Source organism: Podarcis pityusensis (assembly GCF_964106645.2).
Source record: "Podarcis pityusensis genome assembly, chromosome: 4".
In the NCBI taxonomy this organism is placed as follows: Eukaryota; Metazoa; Chordata; class Lepidosauria; order Squamata; family Lacertidae; genus Podarcis; species Podarcis pityusensis.
The window spans coordinates 6846905-6864102 of NC_138027.1; the positions used below are offsets into that span (position 1 = coordinate 6846905).

The 17198-nt window shown below is 47.1% G+C and overlaps 1 protein-coding gene across 1 annotated transcript in view; it reads right to left on the reverse strand.

The window, feature by feature from the left end:
- Nucleotides 1-12384: 12384 nt before the first annotated feature.
- The window catches only part of PPME1 (protein phosphatase methylesterase 1), a 33288-nt gene continuing 28474 nt past the window's right edge, over nt 12385-17198 (reverse strand). The window contains exons 13-14 of the mRNA XM_081002273.1: nt 16837-16904; nt 12385-15084 (exon numbers count right to left, since the gene is read on the reverse strand). Of these exons, the coding sequence (XP_080858399.1) occupies nt 15066-15084; nt 16837-16904 (87 nt within the window). The 3' untranslated portion in view covers nt 12385-15065. The remainder of the gene's footprint in view (nt 15085-16836; nt 16905-17198) is intronic.

The following is a 17198-nucleotide window of genomic DNA, read 5'->3' on the forward strand; positions in this document are numbered from 1 at the left end:
TTTCTCAGGCATCCGAGAAAGAAAGGACCTGTTGATGTGGCACATCGTTAAACTATGGAACTACTTGCCACTGGGTGCAGTGATTGGCCACCAACTGGAACGGCTTTAAGAGGATGGGGCAAATTCGTGGAGGAAAGGGCTGTCGGTGGCCTCTGGCCGCAGTGGAGCCGCAGTCGGAGGCGGTAGTGGTTCTGAATCTCAGTTCCTGGAAGCCACAAGAGGGGATAGTTGCTCTTGGGTTCGAATCCTGCTCGTAGGTTCCCCATGAGCCTTTGGCTGTGACCATCTTGGCTGTGAGTCTTGGAAGACCTGCTCCCTGCCTTGCAGGTCTTTTCCCTGGGAGGGCAGGGCCTGGACTCACTCCAGCTGCAAAAGCTGAGGCTGAACAGACAGGGTATGGTTTTTTGTTGCCGGTACAGTGGTACCTTGGTTCTCAAACGCCTTGGTACTCAAACAACTTGGAACTCAAACACTGCAAACCCGGAAATAAGTGAACTTTTTCCAGAAGTTGAACATGCTCCATTTTGAGAGCCACACTTCCGTTTTGAGTGTTACACTGAGGTCTGACTGTTTTTGCTATTTATTTTTGTTTTTGCGGCTTTTTTGCTTTGTTTTTGTGACTGTGTGGAACCCAGTTGTTTTTTTCAGTTTTGGTTTTTTAAATTATAAATTTTATTAGCATTTTCCACACAACAACATGAAAAATATCAAAAAATAACAATACACAAAACACAAAAACCAACATTAAAAAAACCACAAAAAAATCCATATCAGTTGTTACTGATTGATTGATTGATTGATTGTGTGACTGCAGTACATTGTTTATTGCTTTCATTTTATGGATCAATGGTCTTCTTAGATAGTAAAATTCCTGTTAAATTGCTGTTTTAGGGGTTGTTTTTAAAAGTCTGGAACGGATTAATCCCTTTTGCATTACTTTCTATGGGAAAGCACGCCTTGGTTTTGGAACGCTTTGGTTTTGAAACGGACTTCCGGAACGGATTAAATTTTTTGTACCTTTCTTCTTAGATCTTGTTATGATTTATGTGAAAATAGTTCCATTTGTTTTTGTATTTTCGGATGCCTTTTATTTATTGTTCCTGATGACTTTTGCGACGTTTGTGATGGCATAAATCTTAAAGTGTCGTAAGCCTCCCCAAGCGAGGTCTCAGCTCTGGGGAGATGAAGTACGAATAAAATCATGACGGCAGTGATCTGTTTGGCCACTGCGAGACTAGATCCAGCAGCATTTTTTATATTCTGCCCCTGTGGTTTGATGGAGGTAGAAACTGTCCCTCATGCCTTGTTATGCTGCCGTTTCTACGGGGATATACACTAGGTATTTATTACCCCCCCTATGCAAAAATCTTCAAATGAATCTGAACTTCAATGTCTAAAATCCCTGGTAGAGGACAAGGATCCTGAGATCACTTTAAGGGTAGCCAAATTCTGTGTGATTTTCATAAAACTTAGGGAAGAAACTGTACTATCATAATGATTAAGGTTTTAAATGATAATTTTAGGTTGTGTGTTAGTGACTAAGTTTTAATTTATATATTTGTTAAAAAATATATATTTGTTGCTATATCTGTATTGATGGGTGGTGCTGTGGGTTAAACCACAGAGCCTAGGGCTTGCCGATCAGAAGGTCGGCAGTTCGAATCCCTGCGACGGGGTGAGCTCCCGTTGCTCGGTCCCTGCTCCTGCCAACCTAGCAGTTCGAAAGCATGTCAAAGTGCAAGTAGATAAATAGGTACCGCTCCGGCGGGAAGGTAAACGGCGTTTCCGTGCGCTGCTCTGGCTCACCAGAAGCGGCTTAGTCATGCTGGCCACATGACCCGGAAGCTGTACGCCGGCTACCTCGCCAATAAAGCGAGATGAGTGCCACAACCCCAAAGTCGGCCACGACTGGACCGAATGGCCAGGGGTCCCTTTACCCTTTACCTTATATCTTTATTGTTCCTGTTATACCCAATTGCAAATTCAAATGTATCCCTATCGTGTTTTATTACTTCCTATTCTCATTTAATCTGTGGACTGTCAGGTATGGGACAGGGAATGCAAAGGTCTACGGAGGTGGGAGCAACCAGACAATCTATATAGACCCACAGCCCAGGCTTGCAACCCAGAGATATCACTCTGGTGCTACTCGCCAGAGTGGTGCATGCTCTGGTTATCTCCAGCTTGGACTACTGCAATGCACTCTACGTGGGGCTACCTTTGAAGGTGACCCAGAAACTGCAACTAATCCAGAATGCGGCAGCTAGACTGGGGAGTGGGAGCGGCTGCTGAAACCACATAACACCGGTCCTGAAAGACCTATACTGGCTCCCAGTACGTTTCTGGGCACAATTCAAAGTGTTGGTGCTGACCTTGAAAGTCCTAACAAAATAAAATAAATAATTTTTAATAAAATAATTTTTAAAATTCATTCCAGTAGCACCTTGTTGTTGTTGTTGTTGTTGTTAAGTCATTTAGTCGTGTCCGCCTCTTCGTGACCCCATGGACCAGAGCACGCCAGGCACTCCTGTCTTCCACTGCCTCCCGCAGTTTGGTCAAACTCATGCTGGTAGCTTCGAGAACACTGTCCCACCATCTCATCCTCTGTCGTCCCCTTCTCCTTGTGCCCTCCATCTTTCCCAGCATCAGGGTCTTTCCCAGGGAGTCTTCTCTTCTCATGAGGTGGCCAAAGTACTGGAGCCTCAGCTTCAGGATCTGTCCTTCCAGTGAGCACTCAGGGCTGATTTCCTTAAGATTGGTTTGATCTTCTTGCAGTCCATGGGACTCTCAAGAGTCTCCTCCAGCACCATAATTCAAAAGCATCAATTCTTCACCGATCAGCCTTCTTTAGGGTCCAGCTCTTCATGGATCACTGCCTTATCGTGGCGAAGGGGTCTGAACAACCCAGAGAAGCTATGAGCTATGCCATGCGGGGCCACCAAAGATGGACAGGTTGTAGTGGAGAGTTTTGACTAAATGTGATCCACCTGGAGCAGGAACAGCCAAGCCACTCCAGTATCCCTGCCAAGAAAACTCCATGGACAAAGTAGCACCTTAAAGGTAAAGGTAAAGGGACCCCTGACCATTAGGTCCAGTCATGACCGACTCTGGGGTTGCGGCGCTCATCTCACTTTATTGGCTGAGGGAGCCAGCGTACAGCTTCCAGGTCATGGGCCAGCACCAACTAAGTTAGTTATTGGTATGAGCTTTCGTGTGCATGCACACTTCTTCAGATACACTGAAACAGAAGTCACCAGACTCTTATATATAGTGAGAGGATGGGGAAGGGTATTACGCAGAAGGGTGGTGGGAATGGGTGATTGGCAGATAGGGGTGGTAAACCTGTTGACGACTGTTAACGACTGCAATTGGTTTTACAGGAAAAAGCAAGGGGTGAGATGGCCAAAAATAGCTTTATCATGTATAATGAGATAAGAATCCAATGTCTCTATTCAGACCAGGTCTCTCCATGGTTTGAAAGTCCTAAACAGCTGTCGCCCAGTAGACCTGAAGGAGCATCTCCACCCCCATTGTTCAGCCCGGACAAGGAGGTCCAGCTCCAAGGGCCTTCTGGAGGTTCCCTCCCTGCGAGAAGCCAAGTTATAGGGAACCAGGCAGAGGGCCTTCTTGGTAGTGGCACCTGCCCTGTGGAATGCCCTCCCATCAGATGTCAAAGAAATAAACAACTATCTGATGTTTAGAAGACATCTGAAGGCTAAATAAATAAAATGCAAAAAATAAATAAATAGAAGACATCTGAAGGCAGCCCTGTTTAGGGAAGTTTTTAATGTTTAACGCTGTATTGTGTTTTTAATATTCGATTGGGAGCCGCCCAGAGTGGCTGGGGAATCCCAGCCAGATGGGCAGGGTATAAATAAATTATTATTATTATTATTATTATTATTATTATTATTATTAATTCTTTTGCAATCCAAAGGTCTAGACACGATTACAGTGGTGCCTCGCAAGACGAAATTAATCCGTTCCGCGAGTGTCTTCGTCTAGCGGTTTTTTCGTCTTGCGAAGCAACCCTATTAGCGGCTTAGCGGATTAGCGCTATTAGCGGTTTAGCGGCTATTAAAGGCTTATCGGCTTAGCGGCTTAGCTGCTAAAAGGCTATTAAAGGCTTAGCGGCTTAGAAAAAGGGGGGGGGAGCGGAAAAAAAATCTCAAGACTCGCAAGACATTTTCGTCTTGCGAAGCAAGCCCATAGGGAAATTCGTCCTGCGAAGCAACTCAAAAACGGAAAACCCTTTCGTCTAGCGGGTTTTCCGTCTTGCGAGGCATTCGTCTTGCGGGGCACCACTGTACTTGGAAGCACTGATGGGAACATGGAAGCACTGATGGAACAGCTTCACCGTTGATTTCTGCCTGCTCTGCGGCTATGAAAGGCACCCAGCCCACCAAAAGACGGAAACTCTCAGTGGCAACCAAACTGGTGCAGCATGCATGCGCGGGAGCAAAAGAAAGCTGCTTTCTTCCCAAGTCACTGTGGGTCCACACACCTCCTCGTGGCCTGAGGCCAGCCGAGTCAATATTTGAAAAAGTGAAATTGTGGTTAACTGGAGCAGAAACAGACTGTGCCTCTTCTTTCAGAGAGAGCCTCCTGGGAGACAAAAGAATGATACACGGTCTCTCCATCCCACACAAGCCCCCTCTCTTTCCCTCTCCGCCAGTATCTCACACGTCGAACCGTCCACACACCCCAGACAACGATGGAATTTCTCCCACTAAGAGCTTAAAAATGTGAGTGTCTCTTTTAGAACCCAAAAAAGTTGATTAAAAGTTCAAAGAAACAAAACAGTTAAGTGCTTTGTTGGAGCAGACTGAGATTCATCTAGTCCAAGGCTGGGGAATATTTGGTCCTCCAAATGTTCATCATTATTATTATTATTAAATTAAATTTGTATACCACCCTTCACCCACAGATTGCATGTGGTGCACAACATAAAAATAAAGAATGAGGATCTACAATAAAATAAAAACAAACAACATACCCTCCCACAAGGCCGTAAAATGCCGTAAAAGGCCATAAAAGGCCGTAAAATGATGTTGGACTACAAATCCCATCAACCTTGACTATTGGCTGGTGCTGATGGGAGACCTGCTTTAGCTGGCCCTTTCGAAGCCGTTTCCTGGGATTGTGGCCGCTGCCATACGCTGACAGCTCTAAGGAGCCACAGGTGTTGGCAAAGACAACAGGGAAAATTAGCAATCGGACAACCCAAAAGTTCAGTAAAGAATGGGATAACTATAGATTATATTTAAAAGAACATTGTTCCCGTATGAAACCTTTAACATGCTTTGACTAATTGCTGAAATATAATATGTTATAAAGAATATAGACAATATATCTTAGGTTAATTGTTATAATAGAATGCAGTTAATGAGGAAATGAAGGACAGAAGTTTTAAAGTGTGCAAGAACTTTGAATGAATTTGATTATTTCGGTCACAGCCCACATAAAATATCAAGGAAGTCATAAAACATGATAGGGGTACATTTGAATTTGCAATTAGGAATAACAGGTACAATACAGATATAGCAACAGTTTAAAAATATATAAATTAGAACTTAGTCATTAACATATAACCTAAAATGATCATTTAAAATCTTAATCAGAATTTGGTTACCCTTAGTGTGATCTCAGGATCCTTGTCCTCTACCAGGGATTTTAAACATTGAAGTTCGTGGAAGAACTTTATTTTATTTACAGTGGTACCTTGGTTCCCAAACACCGAAAACCCGGAAGTAAGTGTTCTGGTTTTCGAACTTTTTTGGAAGCCGAACGTCCGATGTGGCTGTCGGCTATTGTTTCCTGGGCGCCTGCACCAATCAGAAGCTGCGCCTTGGTTTGGCGCTTTTGTTTTGCTATTTATTTTGCATTTTTCTTTCTGAGGCTTTTTCAGTTAATTTGTTTATGTGACTGTGTGGATAATAATTTTTATCATCTACAATACTGTCTTATTTATTTTATAGTACAGTACATTGATTATTGCTTTCATTTCATGGATCGATGGTCTCGTTAGATAGTAAAATTCCTGTTAAATTGCTGTTTTAGGGGTTGTTTTTAAAAGTCTGGAATGGATTAATCCATTTTGCATTACTTTCTATGGGGAAGCGCGCCTTGGTTTTGGAACACTTTGGTTTCGGAATGGACTTCCGGAATGGATTAAATTTGAAAACCAAGGTACCACTGTAGATGTAATATATATTTTTGGGTAACATTTTTCTTAGTATGTAACGTATTTTTGCTAACTGACGGGTGTTGTGTTTCCTTTTTGCTTTTGTGAAGCAATATTTAAAATTGGTGGTGAGTTCAGGGTGGGGGCCAAAGGTTGACCAACTACCCCAGAAGCAGCACAATGTGTCCCACATCAGAGCTACCCCCTTAACACCCCAGCACAGGAATATACTGTATTTTCCCATCTATAAGACGCCCCCATGTATAAGACACCCCTATTTTGGGAGACTCAGATTTTTAAAAATGGGGGGAGATGGCCCAATGTATAAGACACCCCCTCATTTCTGACATTATTTTTTAGGAAGAAAACCTAGTCTTATACTTGGAAAAATACGGTAAATTTTAAAAGACGCAAACGTCTGCAGGTATCAAAGGTTTAGCCAGGACAACATCAGAGCATAGCTGTCAACTGTCCCTTATTTGGCGGGAAACTCCCTTATCCCAGCGCCGCTTCTCGCTGCTGTCCCGGATTGATGATGTCCCTTAAATTTCCTAGGTTTCATGCTCGCCTGGCTCAGGAGGGAAGCAGCGGCTCGGGGTCCTCCACCGCGAGAGAGTGAAAGAGCGCGCACGAGCTGCCGCGTCTCCATCTCTGCCTTTTCCCCCTCAGGGATGCATGGTGAGGAGACGGGTGGCGGCGGGCAGGCAGCCCCTCTCTTGTGAGACTTCCGCCGCGCTGCCAGGGGAAGCCGGAGGCGGTAGCGGCGGCAGCTGAGGAGGCGGCCTGAGGGAGGAGGAAGAGGAGGGGATGGGGAGGGACGCAGAAGGGCTGCGCTTCAGCAGCCGCCACCACCCCGCCGCTACCGCCTCATGCCGGGCTCGCAGGCGGTGTGGGCGAGAGTCCCTCTTCCTCCCTCCCTCCCTCTCTCTCAGGCGAGGAAGGGCCGATGGAACCCCTCACCCCAAGACGACGGCAGCCCCGACGTGCTGCTTAGCATCCCCTCCAACCAGTGCAGCATCTTAATGTAGTGATTTCCCCCTCTGCATCCCTTTCATAACTCTATTTTTAAAAATCATTTGTCCATCCATGGTTCAAATTTTTACTACAAGTTTTCTGTCCATCCTACCAATGTATGTAACTCTTTACAATAGCTTTTCAACTAAATTATAAACTGTCCCCATTCTTTACGAAAGAGGTCCTCTTCCTGGTTTCTAATTCTGCCTGTAAGCTTTGCCATCTCGACGTCGTTCATCAGTTTTGTCTGCCACTCTTCTTTGGTGGGAGCTGTAGACCCTTAGGACCATCTAGTCCAACCCCCTGCAAAACACAGTCAGTCACAGCCAAAGCAGCCTGGCTCCATCAGTGCCAGATTTCTGCACAAGCTAAGCCAAAATCCCTTATTTTAGCTGCTGATCTCTTATTTTCAAGGCTGCTGGTCCCTTATTTTCAAATCTGTAAGTTGACAGCTGTGCATCAGAGTGGGCAACAACCTTGGACCAAAAACAGTATAAAACGTGGACATGTCCACGTTGTATGTCTGCAATGGTGATTTTTGAAAAAAACACAAAAACCAACAAGATTATTAGCAAAAGGGCGATTCTCTCCCAACCTGAAAACAACTCCCAACTTCTCAGTCCTGCAATAAAATTGCCTTTCGCCAGCTGCTTCCAAAGAGGCTCCCCCCCCCCCCGTCTGGGGGGGGGGGCAAAGCTGGTTGCTGAGTTGTGTGTTTGAGAGATCAGAAAGCAGAGAACAGCCCTGCTTGAAGCAGACCCGGGTGTCTCTTGCACGTCCCGGACTCCCCAGATTTGGCATTTATCCGCACACTTATGCAGTTTTTGCAAGGAGGTGTGAGAAAACTCTCTGCCAAGGGCATCACATTGCAGAGACGCACAGATCGCTATTCTGCGCCCAGATTCCCCGAGTTGTTGTTAATTATTACTCTTTCCTTCCCCAAACAATCAAACTCAAAGCGAGTTCTCAGGGAAGGGGGGACTGAATATGGGGGGAAAGCAATACTGACCCACCTTATAGGGTTGCTGTGGGGAGCGATAATCCAAAAACAACATTATGCCCTCAAAATGCTAAGCATCTTGCATTAAAATCTCGGCAGTGCATAACTGAGAGTACAGTGGTACCTTGGGTTACAGACACTTCAGGTTACAGACTCCGCTAACCCAGAAATAGTACCTCGGGTTAAGAACTTTGCTTCAGGATGAGAAAGGAAATCGTGCGGTGGCAGCGGGAGGCCCTATTAGCTAGAGTGGTGCTTCAGGTTAAGAACAGTTTCAGGTTAAGAACGGACCTCCAAAATGAATTAAGTTCTTAACCAGAGGTACCACTGTACATATCTTTATAAGAGCATATTTCATGTAAAAATAAAATAAGCAAATGCAGGATTCTAATTAATTGAACTTATTGTTTGCTATGTCCATGGAGTTTTCTTGGCAGGCATACCGGAGTGGCTTGCCGGTTCAAAAAGCAGAGACATCACCTTGCTGACAAAGGTCCGTATAGTTCAAGCTATGGTTTTCCCAGTAGTGATGTATGGAAGCGAGAGCTGGGCCATAAAGAAGGCTGATCGGTGAAGAATTGATGCTTTTGAATTATGGTGCTGGAGGAGACTCTTGAGAGTCCCATGGACTGCAAGAAGATCAAACCTCTCCATTCTGAAGGAAATCAGCCCTGAGTGCTGACTGAAAGGACAGATCCTGAAGCTGAGGCTTCAAGACTTTGGCCACCTCATGAGAAGAGAAGACTCCCTGGAAAAGACCCTGATGTTGGGAAAGATGGAGGGCACAAGGAGAAGGGGACAACAGAAGACGAGATGGCTGGACAGTGTTCTCGAAGCTACCAGCATGAGTTTGACCAAACTGCGGGAGGCAGTGGAAGACAGGAGTGCCTGGCGTGCTCTGCTCCATGGGGTCACAAAGAGTCGGACACGACTAAACAACAACAAAATTGTTTGCTATACACATGCTCCTTCCTAATGACTGGAAGGTTTTTGTACAAACATAAAGCATGAAAATAAACATGCACTATAATAATAATAATAAAAACTGGGGACGTGGGTGGCGCTGTGGGTTAAACCACAGAGCCTAGGACTTGCTGATCAGAAGGTCGGCGGTTCGAATCCCTGCCACGGGGTGAGCTCCCGTTGCTCGGTCCCTGCTCCTGCCAACCTAGCAGTTCGAAAGCACATCAAAGTGCAAGTAGATAAATAGGTACCGCTCCGGCGGGAAGGTAAACGGCGTTTCCGTGCGCTGCTCTGGTTTGCCAGAAGCGGCTTAGTCCTGCTGGCCACATGACCCGGAAGCTGTACGCCGGCTCCCTTAGCCAATAAAGCGTGATGAACGCCACAACCCCAGAGTCGGCCACGACTGGCCCTAATGGTCAGGGGTCCCTTTACCTTTATAATAAAAATCTATGAGAGTTACAGTCCCCAGCAAGATGGCAGCAAAAGCTTTGGCAAATCTGCAAATTATCAGGAACGTCAGGATGATAAAACCTCATTTAGCAAATAGGCACGAGCGACTGGTACAAACTTGCGGCTGCTGCAGAGAAGTTTCAGTAGGTCTAAGATATTGGGGGGTGCTGCCACCCAGAGGCCTCTTGCATGTAGCGCAGAAAGAATGATAGACTCATAGAATTGAAGCGTTGAAAGGGCCCCCAAAGGACATCTAGTCCATCCCCCCATCTTGCTGTCAGAAAGTTCTTCCCGGTGCTTAGTCAGAAGGGAAAAATATGGCCCTCCAATGAAACTGAATGTTGGAAGCTTCAGGACAGACCAAATAAAGGCCTTTATAGAGCATAGACTAAAATTGGTGGGGTTTGCTATGCAATGCATCTGTCCCGTGTTCCTGCCTCCCTGATATTTGACCTTGAAATGTAATCGTGCCTCTCTGCTTGCCTGGACGGCGAGAACTCTGGCTCGGTGTGTTGTTATCGCCACTCCAAAAGGGACGTGGGTGGCACTGTGGTCTAAACCACTGAGCCTCTTGGGCTTGCCAATCGGAAGGTCGGCGGTTCAAATCCCCGCGATGGGGTGAGCTCCCATTGCTCTGTCCCAGCCTCTGCCAACCTAGCAGTTCAAAAGCACACCAGTGCAAGTAGATAGATAGGTACCACTGCGGCGGGAAGGTAAATGGCATTTCCATGCGCTCTGGTTTCCATCACCGTGTCCCATCGCACTGGAAGTGGTTTAGTCCTACAGGCCACACGACCAGGAAAGCTGTCTGTGGACAAACACCGACTCTCTTGGCCTGAAAGCAAGATGAGAGCTAACCTCATAGTTGCCTTTGATTGGACTTAACCGTCCAGGGGTCCTTTACCTTTTACCTTACGCCACCCCAATCTCAGAAGGGTGAGATGCCAGCAGCTTGCCCAGAGTTTGGTCCCCTTGGAATGAAGATTGGTGGAGACTTGTGGTGTCTTTAGGATATCTGGTTTTATTTATGCGTATATACAGCGGCCACTCAGGTTGCGAGCGTGATCTGTGCGCGATGCACGTTCACAACCCACGACAGCACATCTGCACAAGCGCGGGTTACAATTTGGGGCTTCTGCGCATGCACAAAGCGCAATTTAGCATTTCTGCACATGCGCAACCACCGAAACCCGGAAGTAACCCGTTCCGGTACTTCTGGGTTTCGGCGGGTCCGTAACCCAAAAAAACACAACCTGAAGCATCTGTAACCCGAGGTATGACTGTACAAGTTGAGTATTAATTTAATCTCAGAGCATTAATAACTCCAAAGATCTCACTTTTGCGTTAATCATAGCTTTGACTCCAGCACAGAGCAAGCAGGTCTCTTGTGTCTCCAGCTTCCAGCTCACACACAACTCTGCCTTTTGTTCTCCAACCTAGCAGCTGGCGGTCATGGCAGGATGCCCACCCATTTGTTCTATGGCACTGAGCAACTTCTTTAGTTATGCTAATTGTGGTGCTTAATTCGCCAGCCAAATCCGTTCAAAGGGCTGCTTTGGCAAAGATGCTCTTACATTCCACCTCCAGAGACACAGGATCCCAAGAATTGGAAGGGACTCAGGGCATCATCCAAACTGACCCCCCTCTCTGAAACCTGTAACAATATACATTTTGCATGAACCTTGCCTCTGTTGTCCCGCACACTTTTGCTCCTGGCCCCACCCACCCCCAAGGGGAAAAGAGGCCCCGCCCCCTTTAACCTCTATTGCCTCCACCATTTCCCACTATATACAAAGAACCATTAAACACACACACAAACCATTTGTTATTAAGAGTGGGAATTGAAGGAGGAAACAACCAAAGAAGTAATGATAAAGTGGGCAAAGGAATTTGGCTATACAATCCAACTAGAAAACTGGGAAAGATTGTGGAAGGTGGATATCAATTTCACAGCCTGTTATATGATAAGAGAGAACATGATGAAAATGTTTTACCGCTGGTACCTCACTCTGAAAAAATTGGCTAAGATTTACAAAAAGCAATCAAACTTATGCTAGAGATGTAAGAGGGAGGTGGGAACCTTTTATCATACATGGTGGGGATGTAAAATTGTAAAAAATAAATTGGAACGAGGTATATGAGCTGAAAAAATTATTGAAGATTTCGTTTGCCAAAAAGCCACTGGCTTTTTTTGTTAGGCTTAATATCAAATGACATTCCCAGAGATGAGAACTGGAAGGGGGAGAAAATACCATTATTAGAATGGCAAAGCAAACTCTGTGAGTTTGTGGAAATGGCAAAATTGACGGCAATTATTAGAGGCCATTCAAATCAGAGAATAAAGAGTGAGATGGAGTAAAGGAATATATGAAAAAACATGGTTCCGGAACTGGAATATTAATAGATGTGTAAAATGTGCAGGGGTAATCAAGAAAATAATTAAAATTAACTGAATAATGATTAAATTATAACAACACAACAAGACGGAAGAAGTAAAAATTTGAGATCACACGTGGGTGAAGGGGAGTGGGGGAATTGTGAAATATTATTTATAATATAAAAGTTTCAATTCAAAATTTCTAATTGTGATGTATTTGTATACAGCAAAGAAAAGTTTAGAGTAATTAGGTATTTTTTGATTTATGTAACAGGCTGGGGTTTTTTTTGAAACAAACATGGATGCTGAATTTGATGTTTGTAATTTTTCTTTTTTTCTTTTTGTTTGGAAATTAAAAAAACAAGAACAAACACACACACACAAAGCCGCACCACGGCAGGTAGCGAAATATTTATTTTCATAAAACAAGGGTGGTCGTCATCATCAGCAGGGAGTTGACAAAAAAAAATCTCACACCCCCCACAGAAAAAATTGCCAACAGTACAGTATGTGTTATTTAAAGGGGGCAAGGCTAAACGAGGACTCTAGTCTTTGTTGAACCAGATTCGGTTTGCCTCCCTCCCCAGAAAAGGGGAAGAAAATTATGCTGAAGGTTCAGAGTTTGGGGTGGGAAGGAGTGTTCGTGGCGGGGGTGGGGGGTGCGGGAGAATCTAGGGATGCTTCCCAGCCCCCGAATGTAGCAAGTGACCCACAGAGTACCTAACCGAAGGAGGACCGTCACCTGGCAACTCTGCGTTGAGTTTTGTGATATATGCTGCATACGCCATGGGAGATCGTTTTTCAAACTGGTTCAAAGAAAACCACCAAATTGGCAAAAATTGGCATTGAATGCGCAGGCAGATGGGCAACCTCTTTCCAAGGCAGCTCATTCAAAAGCCAGGAGGAGAGGGGGAAGACAGGAGACCCCCCCCCCAGCCAATGGAAGCACCGGCATCCTAAACATCTGAGTGAGTGATTATCCAAGGGAAGAAAGGGAATACCCCCAGAAAAATTTGAAAGGGGGAAAAAATAGAGCCCTCCCTGCCAAAACAAGGGACGCAGCTGGGTCAGGTTCGCCCGTCCAACTTCCAGAGGCGGCCCCTTAATTTTGGGCTGCTCCCCAGTAAGAGGAGAGCATCCTTGGGTACCACTGCCAGACCTAAGCAGGGGAAAAAACAAAGGCGACCAGGAAGTGTTGGTGGAAACTTGGAAACTGCACTTGGGAGGGGTCCTCCTCTCCTGGCTCCCCATTCCAGCTAGTGCTCGGGGTCTGGGCGCCATGTCCGGAGATGGGGCAACAACCGTGCGAGTTTGGGGTTTTTTTCCTCCAGTCCATGGAGCAGAATGGGGGAGCTCCCATCTTAGACGCGAGGGCCATTGTGGCAGAGAAGGCAAGAGACCGCAAGGGCAGGCTGCTCAAACACAGATTTATTTTTTGGGGCAGGGCTGTGACTACGCATTAAATTCCAGAAACTTTTCCAACCGGAAAACGTTCAGGGCATCAATGTGCAGGGTGCGTCTTCCAACATGCCTTGCTCATCTTTCCTGCATGAGGAAGAAGTCATAGCCCCCCTTACTCAGCTTGGGACATAGGCACAAAACCAAACCCCCCCCCCCCCCCCAATCTGGCAAAGGGTTTGGATTTTCTGGGCCTGACTGGGCCCGATCCACCAGGAAGGTCTCTGGCCAACACCCCTCTGAACAGAACAGGAGCCACACAAGGAGTTTGCAAGAGAAGTTCCCAGGGGATGGCTGGGGATATTTCCCTAAGTCTCTCCTCCTTGCTTGCTGTGTAATATTTCACGTTGCTTCTCTTCACCTGTTTTTTTGTTTTTTGTTTGCAAGAGAAGGTGGAGAAGGATTTGACTGCAGCACGCAGTGAAAACTATCAAGGCTCCTGACACAGCCTTTATCCCTGCCTCTAAGAGTCACAGACCCCAAACCCCAATGCAAATATTCTCCTCTCTCTCTCCCCTAGTATTGAAAATATTGCTGAGGGGAGCAACTCTCCTGTTCTTAACCGAGGCTTGGAAGTGCGAACGCATGGGAAACACCTCCTCAGATACACAGAGGTCTGGGCTCTAGGACGTTATCCCCACCAGAGCGCCAGAACTGACAAGGGCCATAAAGGCGCTTTAATTCTAAGGGTTGCTTCCTTGAAATTTAGCTGAAGGATGCCTAAACCGTCGTTTGCAGCCCTGAAGCAAAGGAATGGCTGGCTCCCCACCTCCATTTCTGTAATCCTAAAACGACACCGCCCCCTGCCCTCTTCTTGCTTGCTGATGGTTGGCAAGCACCGTGTGAATCTGAACTGCCCAATTCTGGCAGCTGTTTCAATGCCACTGGCCAGCAGGGAACATCTGGAGAACCTGCCACGCTGGGCTCTCAAACATCAGGCTTGGGGAAACCTCAGAAAACCCCTCTGCATTTCAGCTCCTTTCCTGAATCCCCTTGGCGGACGCAGGTGTGTTAACCAAACCGAAACGCAGCCCCCGTTCGCTGGGGAACGCAAACGCAGGAGGTCGGTCAAGGAGGCGACAGGCCACAAGCCACGGATGGAGAGATGCGTTTCAGATTTCTACGCATCGTGGCAGCCTGCGCGACTGAGAACTCGCCAGGAGGAAGAGGGTGGGAGGAAGATTGGCCCAAGCAACCCAAAAATGAAAGCCGTGCTCTGGAGGAGCGAAGCGGAGAGCCCAGCTTTGAAATGACGGGATCCTGCATGCTTAAGAAAAACCAAAGGGGAGAGGGGCTTTGATGGGGTCCGTCCGGGCCAAGGATTTCCTAAAACTTCCAGGAGGGGCTGCGCAGAGAATCCTTCGCATCCACCCGTGATTTCGCAGAGAGCCGGCTTACTTCCTTCAGGGCGACGGGAAGGAGGCCCCCTCCCCCCGATCCGGGGACGGACCAGGTTGGGGGTCCGGCGGCAGAAGGTCTGGCCACGGACTGGGCCCTGGAGCCAGTTGGTCCGAGTTGGCAACTGAAAGGGACGGCCGAGGAGGAGACAGAAAACACCACAGCCCTCTGGTGCAGGTTTATTTACAAGGGGAGTCGGTGCCGGGAGGACCGTCGGGGCATTAACAAGCAGGAAAAACACTGTGGAGGAAGAGAGAAAGAGAGGTAAACTCAGATTACGGCGCCATGACCCGAGCCAGCCAGCCCCTGCACACTCAAGCAACGGGTCACAGGCACCACGTAATACTTGCTCCACACTTGTGAGAATGAGACGGGCCCGTCCTGGTTTCGCCCAGTCGCCCACAAGCAACAGGTGTATACCGTATTTTTCGCTCCATAAGACACACCTTTTCCTTCCTAAAAAGTACAGTCATACCTCGGGATGAATATGCTTCAGCTTAAATATTTTCGGGTTATGCTCCGCGGCGACCCAGAAGTAACGGAGTGCGTTACTTCTGGGTTTCGACGCTCGCGCACTCTCAAAATGACGTCACACGCATGCGCAGAAGCAGCGAAACGTGACCCGCGCACATCCAGACGTGTCTTACGTTCGCTTCAGGATGAGAACGGGGCTCCGGAACGGATCCCGTTCACATCCAGCGCTACCACTGTAAGGGAAAATGTCTGTGCGTCTTATGAAGCGAATGTGTGGTCCTTGGAGCCAAATCAACCGAGTGCGGCGCGCGCTGTTGCCCCGCCCTCCCAGGCTGCCAGTGGCCTCCCCTTTCCCCTGAAGCCCTGGGAAGGTTTGGGAAGAAGAAGAGTTTGGATTTGATATCTCGCCTTTCACTCCCTTTAAGGAGTCTCAGAGCGGCTAACATTCTCCTTTCCCTTCCTCCCCCACAACAAACACTCTGTGAGGTGAGTGAGGCTGAGAGACTTCAGAGAAGTGTGACTGGCCCAAGGTCACCCAGCAGCTGCAGGTGGAGGAGTGGGGAAGCGAACCCGGCTCACCAGATTATGAGTCCACCACTCTTAACCACACCACCATACTGGCTCTCTGGTTTGGGAGTGGCGGGCAGGCTGTGCGCCGTTGCCCCGCGCTCCTGGGCTGGTCTTTGGGGGTGGGGGGTGGGAGCCCCACCGCTCTGCCAGCAGCCTCCCCTTTCCCTTGAAGCCCTGGGAAGGTTTGGGAGCCATGGTCCCTGTCCGTCCCTCCACTACGGCTCGCCATGGCTCCCCTCCTTCCCTCCTCCCCGGCTCGCTTTAAAGCAGCAAATTGCCGTCTCTCAGTGCCTCCTAATTCAACTGCAAAGGCTTGATTGTCTAACTGGATTCTGAGCTCCGTTTGAAGTTCAAAAATATTAAGTTTGGGATTTCTTCAAGTAGCAGTTTTGCGGAACTGGTCATAAATACATGCAAAGCATCTCCACAAGCCAGTACAGTGGTACCTGGGGTTAAGTACTTAATTCATTCCGGAGGTCCGTTATTAACCTGAAACTGTTCTTAACCTGAGGTACCACTTTATAGCTAATGGAGCCTCCCGCTGCTGCCGCGCAATTTCTGTTCTCATCCTGAAGCAAAGTTCTTAACCTAAGGTACTATTTCTGGGTTAGCGGAGTCTGTAACTTGAAGCGTCTTTAACCTGAAGCGTCTGTAACCCGAGGTACCACTGTAATAGTGAGCTCAGGTAAAACTGAGCAGCCACCTGGCTCAGTAACAGTTTGACCTGCACAACTATTGCCATCCGATCAGTGCTATCTGGGCAAGATAATAAGTGAACTTTGGAGTTCAGTCAGATGTGATAATAATGCATTTTCTTTTTTCAGGCATTGCAGGAAACTCCCCCCCCCCCCCCGTTGTATTTCAGGAGGGCAGGAACAGCGCCACGTGGGCGACTTTTGTGCAAGCGAAGAGACCAGCCTGGGGCTGCTTTTGCCCGACGAACCTCACCATTGGAATCCACCGATGGGCTCTGTAAACCTGTGACGGATCAGGAACGTGGCGACGGCTTCGGCAACCTGGAAGAGAGCGTCTGGAGATGTTAAAAGAGAGAACGGAAAGTCTTGCATGCGAAGGGAGCCCTGAATAAGCCCTGCCTCCCTGCAGACTATCAAGGGCACCATATAAATTAATTTATTGATTAATTGATTAATATTCTACAGTGTTTGCAGGAGGCGGATGCTATTGTGTTTTAACTATTTGTGTTTTCTTTTTTTTTTTTTTTTTAAATAATCTTTATTAAAGTTTCAAAAGGTTACAAAAAAACAAAACAAAAACACACACAAAAATAACACAAAACACGACATAAAAAA